At 52.6% G+C, this 15,049-nt stretch overlaps 1 protein-coding gene across 5 annotated transcripts in view; it reads right to left on the reverse strand.

Moving 5' to 3' along the window:
* The window catches only part of Ndrg4 (NDRG family member 4), a 36,526-nt gene that overhangs the window by 11,296 nt on the left and 10,181 nt on the right, over positions 1 to 15,049 (reverse strand). For 3 of the 5 annotated variants that reach the window (XM_029480751.2, XM_021169258.3, XM_029480747.2), the window contains exons 2-3: positions 6,238 to 6,332; positions 3,377 to 3,421 (exon numbers count right to left, since the gene is read on the reverse strand). In XM_029480751.2, coding sequence (XP_029336611.1) covers positions 3,377 to 3,421; positions 6,238 to 6,309 — 117 coding nt within the window. In that variant the 5' untranslated portion in view covers positions 6,310 to 6,332. Of the gene's footprint in view, positions 1 to 387; positions 553 to 3,376; positions 3,422 to 6,237; positions 6,333 to 15,049 lie in introns of those variants that run through there. The other 2 variants (XM_029480750.2, XM_029480748.2) reach the window with 2 other exon arrangements.

Below are 15,049 nucleotides of genomic sequence, written 5' to 3' on the forward strand. Positions count from 1 at the left end.
GACATGACACCCTGCTGCAGCTAGCCGGCATCAAGACAATCTCCCACGGCCAGACCCTGCAGGCACAACCTTGACAGGTGCTAGGAACATGCCAGGGGCCCAGAGAGGACACACCTAGCTGAAGTGACCCCAAACGACTAGGCGGACACCAGCGTTCCTATGTGAGGCAGAGAACGCAAGCCAGCAAAGAGGTCAGTGCGCTCACTGCGTTTCCCAGACACCAACCATCTTATCCGACCCTCCACCCAGGGTCTGAATAGACCAGGAAAGGTAGCATCCCGGCAGACCTGTCACCACACAGAGCAGGAGGACACCCTGTCCTCTGGAGGTCACAAGGATGCCCCAACCTCCCTGCCCATCCCGCAGCGCCCCTGGACCCTCACTCACCCCATCCCAGCACTCCGGCATCTTGCCGAGGAAGGGGATTTGCCGAACCAGAGCGGGCAAACAAAAGCCTGAGTCACTCGGTCTGGAGGTAGGGGGCAGCCTGGGTGGGAGACTTCGGCTCTGTGGTGGGGTAGAGCTCCGGTGGTTTTATACACAGATCCTGGCCCTGCCCAGGCTGGTCCCGCCTCCCTGCAAGGTTTCTGCGCAGCCACTTGCTCACCCGGAGCCCTCGCTCCCGCATTGGCTGTTAGGAGACAAATCTGGTTCCAATTGGCTTCTGAGGTCCTCGTTCACCCCGCCTCACTTCAGCCCCTCCCTCCCGAGCCACACAGCATTCTGAGGGTCCCTGGCTCCTGCCGCTCAAGGGTGCTTAGCACCCTGTCACCGTCCATCAGGTACAGCTGTATGTGGCTTCCGGGAAGCAGCAGCTAAGGCCACACAGGTACCCCTGCATCAAGCACACAGAGGCGCCCCTCTCACCGATATGTATACCGATGCAGGGCTAGACCCGAGGAGAAGCTGGACGGCTGGGCGTGCAGACCTGCCCCGGCACTTGGCTCTATTCCCTTGGAAGCACCAAGGTCTTGGGAGGGCCCTTGCCCCAGGATCTGGAGAAGCCGACTCCCAAGCCCACCCATCCCAGCAAGATGACAGCCTAAGTCCCTTACTGTCCTTGAAGACAGCTACTGGCCTGTCTCTCCCCTTGGGCATCGCCCACCCTACCTATAGGGATGCCCAGGGCTGGGTCGACTGCAGGAGCAGAGAAGGAAAGGAGCAGGCGGGCGGGGCCCTTCCTGACCTCACACTCCTGTAGGAGGGAAGGAGAGAAGCTGGCAAGCTTGAATTCCCTCCCCCCCCCCCCTCCCTGTGTTCAGAGCCAGTCAGTATGGAGTCCAGCTCCGAAGAGTGTGGAGAAGATCCCCAGGCTGCACGATGTATCTACTGGGCAGTGAGGCTCAGGGTGAGAAGCTGGTCTGAGGCACACAGAGAGGAGCACTGCCAAAAGGAGAGGCCAGGGAGGTGACAGAGGAGGCAGCCCCAGGGCTAAGAGAACACGAGGGACAGGAACATGGTGGGAACTGGGTGTCTGTGCCCCTATTGTCTTCTCCGTGGAGGACTGTACCACCCTGCACCCTGGTGGGTTCCATGGGAAGGAGGCCAGCTCCCCACCCAGGTGTCTGCTGACCTGCTTTGCAACAGTCATGTGATCTGACTTGCAGTAGTCATGGGCACTAGGCCTAGTAGCAGCTTCTGTCTTAGGGTAACACCAGCTTTCTCTGTGCCTCACCAGACCACTCCCAAATGGGAGTCATGGAACAGTGTGTCCCTGGCCCTCCTGTCCTGCTCTGTCCCCAAAGACCTCCCATGAGTCTCTCAAAGGAACAGAAAGGTCCTGCCACCAACTCCCACTCCCTGTGGTCCTTGACCAATCCACACCCACTCCCTGACTATACCTACTGAGTGGCTTCTCCTTCCCTGGCTCCATAGGAAACGCTGACCCAACACTGGCCTCTTCCACACTACCTGTTTCTGTTCAGCTCGCTGGCTACAAACCCTCAGACCCGAGGCCAGGCCTGCCCAGCGGCTGTCTGCAGAGTCCCGGGGGCAAGGTTTTTATTCTGTGCTTCTGAGACACAGAAGCCTGGGAGAAAGCACAAAGAGCCCCCCCCCCCCCCCAAGTGAGCGTGCTTTCTCACTCAGGCGAGAGAGCAGCGCAACTTACATCCTCAGCGGTCCAGACTCACACACAACCACTAAGGGAACAGACACTGTGTTAGGATGCCTGCATGCTAGACCATACCTGAGTGTGTTAGCTCACTCAGCACCCGCCTCTTCAGACAGGTGGCAAGCTGCCCTACCTCACAGCTGGAAGCCGATGCACCAGGATCCACATCGGTAGGTCTGCTACAGCTGTGTGCTATGGCTGGCTGTGCCTTGTCATGGTCACCGGGGGTGTCTGAGCACTGGACCCTTGGACACCATTCCCTCACAAACACTCTGAGACACTTGCTTCACCATACGAGACTAGCAGTCTGGGAGCAGGGTGGCAGACCTAGACTCCGGTCTCTTGTATTTTTCTAGTTCCTCTGTCTTGCTTCTGTCACCTGTACTGACCCTGTAAGGCCAGTGACAGTGACGATGCCTGCCGCTGTGAAGCTGGGGATGAAGGCGGCTCCCCGGCTGTGGCCCAGGTAACAGCCATCTTTTGTGGCTGCTTTTCTGCAAAAAGGAAAACCCGAACAAAGCCTGCCTCTATGTAGTGTTCCCAGAGTGACAGGATTCCTTTGCTGTCCTTCACCAAGCAAGGGGTCTTGAGAACCAGGGTCCCGCCATCTAGTTGCCCAACGCTTATCTATTTAAGGATGTGGCCTGGAGGTGACTTCCATCCAGCAGGGAGGAGGGGGTTTGTCCTATTTGGGTGGCCAGTGGTGTCTGGGAACCCAATAACCCCGTTTCCCTCTCCATCCTATGCTTGCTGTTAGACATATTCTGGTGCCAGGAAATAAACCATTCCTAGGGGACTCGAGGCAGGGGGATAGCTGGCCAAGTGAGCAAAATCATCATGTGAAGGAATAAAAACAAAGAGCGAGTTCCATTTTCATGGTACCTTTGGCATCAAACTAACCGGGACATGGTTGTCCAGGCAACAGCTGCTATGGAAACAAGAGTTATTTCACAGTCAACCTAGCTTTCACCGGAGGAAAATGCTGATTCAGATGACAGCATCCCTCGCTCCTTTCTGCACACTCATTGCCGGAGGCCTCTGCTTCCTTCCCAACTGTCCTGTTCACAGAGGGTCCAACCCCTTCACTGGGCAGGGGGAGCTGCTGTGAGCCATGAGGGTCATCAGGCCGTGAGTGGCCCTGCCCTCACCACCAGAGACTGGGACACACAGACAGGCTATTACTCTCCTCTAGGACCCAGCCCAGTGGGAGAGAAGTCCAGACAGATATGGGTCCCATATTTGAGAGGCTGAACCCCAACCTACCTTCCAGTCTGTGTCCACAACTGAGAGGAAGGCATCAGGGTTATCCTAAGGAGAGCAAACAAAAGGGGGCAAGTTAACCCAGCTCCCAGGGCTCTGCACAGAGCAGACCCGTCTTCTGATCCCCAGTCTACATTCATGCTAACAGAAGTGACTCACAGGTTACCCGGTGCAAGGATTTCTATCTTCTGGGTTAACAGGGAGACTTGGAGCTGCACCACAGGCAGAAAGCACTGGGGTCTCAGCCTCATTACACACAAGGGAAGAGGATGAAGGAGCCAAGATGACTGTCAAGCCCAGGGCTGGGTGGGTAAGCTGAGGCCTGTTTACTGTCCTGACCTATGTATATTAGGTGTTATCAAGGCCAGCCGCACTGCCCACACTTTACTGTCTCAAACCTCGGGTCAATGTCAAACTGTCAGTGGCATGCATCTTTGATCACTGCCTGTCCTGCCTCTGGTACCATGATGAGGGGACCGTATCTGGTCATGTAAAGGCTGGACTAGAGTGGGCTCCTGAACACAGGCTGATCAAATGAACAACCTGTCTTCATAAATGAGGGGCATACGGCTCAGAACACACCCACATAGCACGGCAGGTATTTCCAGCATTCAGGAGGGTAGAATGGGGGATCTCAAGTCCAAGGCCAGCCTCAGCTCTGTAGTGAGACCCACTGATTCTTCCAAGGCCTGGGAGGAACGACAGGGGTCAAGGGAGGGAGGGCAGCCACTTTGGGAACCCCTCAGGAAGGGGGGCTGCTGGCAGAAGGGGTTAGGGCTGTTCACTGATGACAGAGCCCTTCACCAAGCTCACCAAACAGCGAGAGGGCTGAAGAGCAAGTGGGAAGGTAATTACATCAGGGAAGGAGGGAGGCAGTTCTGTTAAAAACAAAAATCTGACAGAAAGGATGAGGCAGATAATGGTAGGGTGTGCTGTGTGCTCTCAGGATGTTGGGGGCTCAGGAGATAGGAGTGTGGGAGGGATGGGGCCCACAAGCCAAGAGATAGCAGAAAGAAATAAGCCAACATGAATCCCTGGGCGCCATAGGAGGTATATATGAGATCAGAACAAAGGGCAGGAGAGGGTCGGGATGCTAGGAAAGCCCAGGAGAGTGTGGAGACCAGCGGGGTGCAGAGAGGGAGCAGGCAGCATCTTACAGATCCCAGGACTCTGCAGTCCTCAGGGAGAGCTAGTTTAAAGTGGCTTATAGAGGTCGAGACGTATATAGAATATAGTCACCCTCCCGCCTCTGCATTGGTTACAGAGTCTTTTGTAGGTACCAGAGCCCACTTCTCTGAGATGGCATTTTCTTTGCCCAGAGCCCACGATTCTCCTCTCACACAATTTAAATCGGCTCTGGGTTGCCCAGGACACACCTTCTAGAAGACATAAGTCATGGACATAGTTGTTATACTCTGCTGTTAAGGGAATAAAGGCAAGGAAAAAAAAAGTGTGTACAGATGATTTTCCTGGGCTGCTTCTATCTCACTAACTGAAGCCCCTGCTGTGGATACCGTGGCTATGGGGGTGGGGGTGGGGGGATCTCGGGATAACAAGAATGTGTACCTGGCAAACTACAGCCATTCAGAACATAGAGGTTAGGCAGGCACTGCACTCAGGGTGCTATGAGACTCTGCCAGCATCACAGGTCGAGAAACAGCAGCTCCCAAAGACAATGTAAGGTACAGCTAGCTGACACATCAAGGACTTTGCTGGGAGTCATGAGGAGGCTGCATTGGGTGGGGTTTTTTTTTTTGTCTCTTTGGAAAAAGCAGAGGCCACTGGGTACCCAGCGAGAGCCTTGTGCTGACTCAACGACTGAGAACTCCGCGTGAGACTGAAACACAGATCCAAACTCCAGAGAGGCAAGCTATGGCCCTGGTGGCAGGAAGTGAGAGGCTGGGTAGAGCAGAAGGAAGAGGGAGGCTGCCATGAACTGGAAGCAAAGGACTGTGAGTCAGGACAGAGGGACAGCAATGTGCTGCAGGAGGCTGGAGAGACCTGGGCACAGAACAGGCCAGCCCGGGCTTCAGGGTCAGGGTGTGACAGCCTGTCCTATGCATTCCTGGGCTAATGTCTTCCAGCAGAGGAAGCACCTGGGAATATGGCAGATACACTCAAAGGTTCAAGGAGGCTGGGAAGGAGGGAGGCAGGGTAAAGAGAAGGCAATCCCCCAGCCTCAGGAATGAACACTGGAGAGTCAGTTCTGGGTGGTTCTGAGCTCCAGGGAGGGTCTCCCCATTACAACAGGCAGGGCTGCATAGGACTATTATTGTGTGTCTTTAAAGGGTTGTACTACACAAGGAGAAAAGTGGGGACACAGGAAGGAGGCTCCCGCAGGCATCCTAGCAGGAGGATTGGCTGTGGACCAGGAGCCATGGAACCTGGGTTGAAGAGCTTGCCAAATATGTAGTTCACTTCTGGCCCCACAGGCTACCCTCAACTAACCTGGGAGTTATGTGTTAAAGGAAGGACAGACCATGCTCTCAGGGGCAGGGCTATGGTCTCGTGTGGTGGGATTCCCCAGAGCCCTGGCTAAGCCATCCATCTGATCCCAATCCTTGCGGCTTCTTCTGGAAGGAAGCTGAAGGTGGGTGGAAAGGAAACACGGAGCTAAAGGTGGAAGGCTCTGGGCTCCTGCCTCTCCCAGCTGCAAAGCAAGGTGAGCGGGGACCGTACCCAGCGACATGGGTTGGGCACTCAGGCTGGCCCTGACACATTTCTCAGGGAATGAACATGTCAGTTCTGGGTGATTCTGAGCTCTCACAGGAAGGCTCCATGACAACAGGAAAGACAAGAACACACAATTTCCAATTTCACCACAAGGTGGCGCTCAGGCCCAGGACCTGGAAGGGGCAACTCACCATCTCGGTGGCATCCTGGCCCCGGAGCAGGGGCTTCTCCTCGGGAAATCGCAGCTCCTGCAGCCCCGTCATGGTCACGTCGTGGAGCAGAAGCCCTAGGAGGAAGGGAGTACGAGGTTGGGCCTTGTTCTGAAGCTGCCCGGTGAGGACATCACAGGGCAGGGCTGCTGTCCCCAGGGGACCAAGATCTGCTTGAACCAAGGACTATTATACTGTATTTGTTTTTCAAATAAAGTCATATTTTGCAAACCTAAGCAACACAGGAACCTTGGAGGTTCTAAACAAACCCTGCATTTATTGTGAGGTAAACGGGCTCAATGGAGAGGCGAGAAAGAGGTGGGCTGAGAGCAGCCCAGAGTTGCTTGCAGGGATTTTGGTAGACTGAAGCTGAAGAGGATGGGAGGTGAAAGCTCTCTTTCCTGGAACCTGAACAGGGCTTGGCTTAGGACAGAAAATACATGTGCTCTCAGCCGGCAGCCACCAGAGGGTCCCGGACCTGATTCTGGCAGATGCAGACACTTCTGACCTTTTAGAGAGAAAGGGTCACATCTATACACGTGTGTACACATTTCAGCATTCTCTCTCTCTCTCTCTCTCTCTCTCTCTCTCTCTCTCGTTCTCTCTCTCTCTCTCTCTCTCTCTCTCTCTCTCTCTCTCTCTCTCTCTCTCTCTTGTGTGCGCACACGAGTGTGTGTGTGTGTGCAGGAGAGGCAGTACTATGTCTCACTTGGGCATGATGGCAGAAGCCAGAAGATACCCAGGAGGGAAATGAGTCAAACATTCATTAAAACACAGAGAGATACCATACCCAAAGACATTCAGATTAAATAAGGTATTCTGGGCTGGAGAGATTGCTTAGCGGTTAGGAACACCAGTTGCTCTTCCTGAGGACCTGGGTTCAATTCCCAGCACCCATGTGGCAGCTCACAACTGTCTATAACTCCAGGTCCAGGGCATTGACACCCTCACAGACACATGTGCAGGCAAAACACCAATGCACATAAAATAGAAATTAAAATACTTCTATCATCTCTGACACCTTTGTTCTCTTGGGGGTCAGTTTGGCAAAAATGAATGAAAAATCTTCAAAAGGTGCAAACCACAGACTGGGGACACAGCTGGGGTGTAGCCAATGTGAATTCAGCAAGTCCCATCACGGAGGGAGACTTTGTAAGGAACCCAGGGGGGTGACTAATGGCTCACTTAGCTTTGGGAATGCTCTCCAGTGTCACCGTCAACAGAAAAGTCAGAAGCAGCCAAAAGTTCATCAATGGGCTACTAGATTCACACATTACTTTGGTAATTTGACTAAGATAATTTTAAATTTCATGGGGAAATGTTGTATAACAATAAAACACAGCTAACAGAGCTGGTGCGATAGCTCAGCAGGTAAAGCCATTTGCCACCAAATAAGACAACTAGAGTTTAGTTTCCAGAACTCACAGAGGCAAAGGACAGAACTGAATCCCACGAGCTGTCCTCTGATGCTACGTGCATGTCACGGCACATGTAGAACCCAGGTGATAAGTGTTTCCAAAGCCGCTACAAAGCATTCAGTATCATCCCAGGTATAAGATATAAACAGGCCCCACAGAAAGAGCCTGGGAGGCTGCACATTACACAATCCCCAGGAGGGAGCACGGTGGAGGGGAAGCTAGGGCAGAGGGGTTGTAAGTTTAAGGCCATCCTGAGATACTGTAAGACCCTTACAAAATATGCATAATAACTGGTTTCAGGCATTGCCCCTGTAGCGGTGGATGAGAACTGAGAGAAGGGTGTCCACTCTGAAGTGGGCTGGGATCAGAGGCGAGCGCCACCACGGCCTGGCCCCAATTCCTCCGGCCTCTACTAAGGCATCTCCCAGCCTGTAAAGTGCCTACTCTGCTGTCTCATTCCACAGTGATGGGAAGTGAGGTGGGGCTGGAAGAGACCTGCTCAGTGTTCATGCTAGAGCACCTTACCACCGAGAGAGTGAAGGGACGGTCCCTGGAGACCTGGCTTCCTTTCTCCCTCCCTTTATGGCTCTGTCCCCAGCTGTTCTTAGCAGTGAAGCCCTCAGACTCCCGCTCCTGCAGCGGGTCTCCAGCAGCTGGCTGGTTAAAGATGCTCCTTCCCTACCCCTGTCCTGATATTTCCTCCTTTAGAAGGCCAGTGACTGAAGTCAAAGGGCCCCAGGCCTGGATGGAACCTGTGTCCTGGTGGCAGCTCGGGCCCCTCCATCCTAACCCTCAATGCAGTAGGAGGAGGATCTGCCACCCTGAGCCCCGGATCCCCACACGATCACACCCTACGCCCTGCTGGGCTTTGCTTCCAGAGGTTTCCCGGGAAACTAGCGATGCAGATGGCTGTATTTTTAGAATGGCGTCCTCTCTCCTCCCTCTGCCCTTTCTTCCCTTCCTTTCTGCGGTGTGTACATTCATCCATCCACCCCAGCGGGAGCTTAGCCACCTGAGAAACCTCCTTCATTAGGACTATCCTGGCCACCTGCCTCCCTGACGCCCACCTCAATTCAAGGCACTGGGGTGTCCTGTCCTCCCCCAACCTGCTGTGGCACCACCTGGAGACAGTTCTCTCTAGGGACAATGCTATTTAAAAGGGCTGAGGGTGGGCAGTGCAGGGGGACAGATGGTCTGTGACAGGGAGTAGAGGGGAAGGGGTGGGGAGAGACACAGAGAACCCAGCAAGTCTGGAAAACGGGCAGTGCAGCCTGGTCAGGGGCGTCTGGGCAGGGGCTAGAGTGACTTCCCCTCAGGGCAGAAGAGAACACGCTTCCACAGAAAGTTACGTTTCTCTCCCCACAGCAGCTAGGGGTGGAGGAGATGGCCGCTTTTCTTCCCAGTGGCGGCAGGTGGATGACAGGCAGGCAGCAGAAGCCTGAAGATGCTGCCAGGCACTTTCTCTCTTGTTCTTTTTCCTCCAGACCACTCATTCCTCAGAGGGCTCCTGAAGCCTTGAGTTCTACACAGGCCTGGGTGACCCCTCCCGGCCCTCCCACTTAGTGTTTAGGCCACAGTCGTGGTCCTTACACTGCTGGGTTATGTTCGCATCACTGGCCAGCTTCCTGTGGGCAAATCACAAGGAGACTGGCTAGCATGCAGTGGGGGGTGAGGGGAGGGACTGTGGTCTCCTGCGCTCTCCCTGGAAAGCCCAGGGAGGATGGCAGAGATAACAGCTATATAGAGGCCATGCAGGGCTGGGCTGCAGCTCCCCAGTGCCCTGCCTAGCCTGGGATAAGCTTTACTTCCCGATCTCTCAAGCTCTCTCAAGCATCACAAAGGAGAATGGAGAACTCTGTAATGGGTGGCTTTTGTCTCCTGCCCAAGTACTAACCAGGCTGGACCCTGCTTAGCTTCCAAAATCCAATAAGATTAGGTGTGTGATGGGGCTGGCGAGATGGCTCAGTGGGTAAGACTGGCTCCAAAGGTCCTAAGTTCAAATCCCAGCAACCACACACATGGTGGCTCACAACAGCCTGTAATGAGATCTGAAGCCCTCTTCTAGTGCTGTCAGAAGACAGTTACAATGTATTTACTTATAATAATAAATAACTCTTTGGGACTGAGAACAGGGACTGAGCCAGAGGAGTTAACCAGAGCAAGCAGGATTGCCTGGAGCAAGCAGAGGTCCTAAATTCAATACCCAACAAGAAGGCTCACAACCATCTGTTCAGCTACAGTGTACTCATATACATAAAATAAATAAATAAATAAATAAATCTTAAAAAAAAAAGATTAGGTGTGTTGAAGTTCTATACCCAAAAATGAGGCAAAACTACTTTAGCTGAGCAGTCTTCCTCACCCCTCTGTCCACTCAGACACTCCTTCCCTTCCTGATTCTGTTTCAGGGAAAAGGCAACCCCGCTGGGTGAAAGGCTGAACTGGTCTCCAGCAGCAGCAGGAGGGACCGTGCTCCATTTGTGAGCATCAGTAACTGTGGCTCTGTGATGGGGTTTAACCTCAGATCAACGAGGGTTCAAAACACAGCAGTTAGGGCCAGCAAGATGGCTCAGCACACAAAGGCATCTGCCACCAAGCCTGACGACCCAAGTTCAATCCCTGGAACCTATGTGGTAGGAATGAACGTGCTACAAGTTGTCCTCTGATCACTACATGCACACCCTGACAATACATGTGTATGTCTGTATGTGTACATATACACACAAATAAAAATGTAACAAAGCGTTTAAAAATATCTATACAATACCCCAGACCCATGGGGAAATGGCAGAGCCCATCTGGGGTGGTGAGGCTCACAGAGAAGATGGCAAAGCCACCTCTGGCCCATGTGTGGATGTTGAGTGTGTGTGTGTGTAAAGATGTCCACCAAAGCTTCTTCTGTTCTCCCTTCCCCAGGCTGCTGAAGATTGCTGTCCCACAGAAAGTGTTCCTACACTGATCAGCTAACCTGTCTGTGTATCCATCTGTACACCATTCGCCTCGCCTTCTTGTCCAGCTGTATGCAATAACTCTGCCTCAACTGTGTATAATCTAACAAGCATGCTGCGGTGTCTCCATCACGGAGCCCCATCCACCTGATGGTAGATTTTCTGCATGTGTCTTTTCCTCAGTCTTCCACTGGGCCTCATCAGGTCAAGTCCCTGGAGCCATGCAAGGACGATGTGGCAGTGGTGGTGACGTTGGTAGCCAAGAGGAGCCAGTCAGCTGTCGGTAGGACGGACGGGTAGTGGGTGTTTCAGACACCCCTACCGCTCAGCTGTGCTGTATCCCCAAGGCTACAAGATCCATCATCACAGAATAAACCAAGCATTTGAAGGCCAACAACGCTGGGAGAGGGGTCCCCACTACAGAGGAGGACATCATAAGGAGTGTCACCAAGTCAGCACACCTCAACACCCTTCCAGACACAGCTGGAAGTGTCTCCCACTGCTCCCCACAACCTGACCCTGAACCCTAAGACTCTCAGTTTAAGGGTCTGGAGCCATTCTCTGTGGACCGCCCCACCCCTTTCTCTCTCTTGACCACACAGGGTGGAGTCCTCTTCACCGGCTCCACCTCAGGAGTAGAAGAGGAGGACACAGGATGTTTCTTCTCTGGCGTGCTCTCCATTTTCCGCTCTAGCTGCTGACCCCTGCTTTGTTCTAGACCTGAAAGAGACCCACTCTCCTGCTTTCTCACTGAGTTCCTGTGAAGGTCTAGTCCCCTCCCCCAACCATGAATAGAAGACCGCGTGACTAGAGAGCACCTTCACTTAGGAGTACCATGCAACCGTTAAAAAGGCAGCGTCACTCTGAAACACACAGTTAGGGACAAGGACTACCACACAATAAGTAGGAAAAATATCCCATTTATGTAAGAAATATCCACCAAACTGGTGCCTTTGTTAGCAAATTCAAAAGGAAGCCCTCACGTGGCTTCAGATAAAGTATCAATTCATCTGGCAGGGAGGGCGCTGGTTCTGAGTGGGCAAACAGACTTCGACTCTATACACTGGATTTCTTTCATCTCACCTAAGACACTAAGACTCCGCTCACATTTTTTATATATTGATGAGGACAAAGACCACTTCCCCACTTTACCCTACAGAATTACAACAGACACAAACTACAGGACTTCCCCCATGGCCCCGTGTTATGGAGGCACAACCACAGCTGAAGAGGAAGGAACACACAGGAGCAATGCTGTTAGCAAGCAGGACGGATGCTGTGGACCTGGGGGGTTCAGGAGGACCCCCAAATGATAACAGCATTCAGCTCTTCACTCTTCCATGGGAGCAGGATCCCAGTCCTTGGTTTTTTGTAACTGTGACACTCTGGAAGCAAGCCTGGGCAGTGAACCTGAACAATGTCCCCAGTCTGCTTGCTCTCATTAGACTCTGCGTTAGGCATGTGGAGCATGGATGGAGGAGAAACTACGTGCGGTTCTTAGAGCTGCCTAGCACAGTGGGCTCGTGGTGCTGCTGTGTCCTGCGCAGGGGCTGTCGACCCTGACTGCCGCTGGGGGCCGGGAGGTGGTTACCTGCTCGGCTTCTCTGCAGGGAGAACTACCTTTCTCTGTAGCTGGTTATCACATGGGAAGGTACTCTGACAATAATACCCTGTTTCTTCTCATACCTTTCCAGGCTAATTTTAGCAGCCCTTGACAACTCTTGTCCACCATTCTTACTGTGGCGTTTATCTAATGACAATGTTCTATTTCCGTCATCTTGTCTGGTCGCTAGTTGGGATTCTGGGAGCAAGAGTTATCCTTTCTCCTCTGTGTAGCTATCCGGTCCGCCATTTTATCATACCACAGCAGACTTGGGGAGATTTACCCTATGGGCTAAATTCTGTTGTGGCTATCAAAGCAAAGCAGGCCGGATTTGGCCACCCTGCGTCCCTTTCAGGTGGCACTTTGTCCTTTTGATGTGAATCCATCAGTTTTTGAGCAGCCACTAACTAGCTGGCCACATCTGGCATCGCATGTGCGTCTTGCATGCTCTCTGTGTGCACCACAGTGCTCTCTTCTCCAGGGTCCCTGGCTGCTGTTCAGAAAGCCTGGGAGCTCGGCACTTGCAGGGTAACTGCTCTAGGTCCTATCTGCAGGCAGAGCCAAGGGAAGTAAGTACAAAGACTCATGCTGGCTCTAAATCCAGCCTACTGTGTGCTTACCAGGACCCTGGAACTAGATTTCCAACTCCTTTAAGTACAGTCGGACACTACGGACTTTATCAAGTGGTGAGGAATCTGGCTTATATTGTCCTTTTCTTTTTCCCTGCTGAAGATCAAACTTGGGGCTTGTGAATGCCAGGAGATTCCCAATGTTTTATTTTCATCATTCCTAGAGCAGGTATAAGATTTAGAATTGACACCTACAAGATGAGGGACTTTTGGGTGTACATGTGTAGTGTGCATTCATGCATGTGTGTAGGACCAAGGTTGACATCAGCTGTTTTCCTGATGTCACCACCTCATACATCAAGGCAGGGTTAAACCTGGAGCCCCTGTCTCAGGTAGCTTGTTCTGTGGGTCTCTTCACCTCCTTTGGATTACAGATGGAGGCATTTCAAAGGGTTTTGGGGAGCTGAACACTGGTCCTCACTTGGGGTCTGTCTCTCAGCCCATTGTGACTTATCGTCACTCAAGGCTTTGCCTCCGAAATCACAGAGAGGGCTGTTTGGAACTTTAAGATTCTCGTGTTTAATCCCAGCATTCAGAGGCAGAGGCAGGAGGATCTTTAAGTTTGAAGCCAACCAGGTCTACACAGTGAGCTCCAAGACAACAAGAGCTATAGAGTGAGACCAGGTCTCAAAAAACAAAACAAACAAACAGAACCCCAGCTCCAAAGAAACCAGGAAATAAACGGCTTCAACCCCCTTGCACTCCAACTCTGCCTCTGGTCCTCTCCTTGCTGCTGGCATGCACATGCCTCATGCCATCCCTGTCTCTGCAGCACCATGTCTCTAGGGCACACTGTGCTGTGACACCTGCTCTTCAGTCTCCTGGGCTCCCGGGACAGCAATTGACAGCACGAGATGCCATGATGATAGCATTGCTGAGCTGCCCATCTGCCATGAGCTGTCCGAGGTTCCCAGCGTTAGAGGTGGACAAAGATTTAAAGCTTGTGTTCTTACAGCAGCTCCAGGCAGGAACCTTCTAATCCTCAGACCAAGGGCAGAGGGAGGGACAATCTTAACTCCACACACAGGCAGCAACTGTGTGGAGCCAGAGCAGGCTCCTGCTGCTGCAGAGATGACACCTGCTCTCTCCATTTCCTAACTAAGAGATCCTAAAAGTTTATATGGGCGGATGGGAATGGTACTCGTGACCAGGAGATGTGACATCTAAGGGTAGAACAAGTGACCTTGGCCACTATACTTTAAGGGTGAGGTATACCATCGTTTTGTGTTCTCTCTCTCTCTCTCTCACTCTCTCTCTCTCTCTGTGTGTGTGTGTGTGTGTGTATGCACGCACCCGCACGCATGCTATGACCTGCTTGTGACGGTCACTTTGTGGGAGTCAGTCTTCTCCCACCACATGGGTTTCTGTGGATGGAACTCAGGTCATCAGGCTCAGCTACCAGTGCCTTTATCCACTGAACCATCTCATTGGCCCAAGATACACTGGATATACTGTTCTTTGGCTCTTTCCCTGCTAGATTTTTGGCTAGAATACAGATATGATGGCAGGAACTTGAACAACTACTTTGGATGCTGAGCTAGGACACTAGGAACAGCAGTAGCAACACAGCAGCAGCCCCCCGAGCAACAGGTGACAATGAATCCAGGCCCTGTGTGGAAGAGGGGACCACAGCCTGCTTAATCTGTGGTTGCCAATCAGTTTTCTGTCACATACAGTTGACACTCATGTATGTTTGAGACATTTTTCCTGGGAGACCAGAGACACACCCACACACCGTAATATGCAAAAATATGTTACAGGGAAGGGAACGCCAGGGCTTTTTCCACAGGCAAACAAGCAGCACTCATGATCCTGGCCCTGCAGGACTGTCATATCACGTGCGGTCCTACCCTGAACCCCCTTAGCAACACAACCCTAGGTAACGTTCTCTCTGGGGTCTCGGGGCTGCACTGGCTGGCAGCTGCATGTGTAACCATGACCCACACAAGTTAAAAGCTCCCTTTGGCACTTTCGTCACAAATTCTCAAAAGTTCTTCAGCACAGGCATCTCCCACTTAGCTCAGCTGTGCCTGCCCAACCTGGCGAGCTTCCCAGAAACAAGGACACACACTTGTCCCGGATCCTGGGGTAAGATCCAAAAAGGTAATAAGTGGTGGGTATACCTCCCCCTGCCCAGATTCTGTAACAGTCTCAGGACAGAGGGTTGGCACACACATTCCCAAGGCATTTTCCTCC

Source organism: Mus caroli, unplaced genomic scaffold (assembly GCF_978045245.1).
Source record: "Mus caroli unplaced genomic scaffold, Mus_caroli_1 scaffold_10, whole genome shotgun sequence".
NCBI lineage: Eukaryota > Metazoa > Chordata > Mammalia > Rodentia > Muridae > Mus > Mus caroli.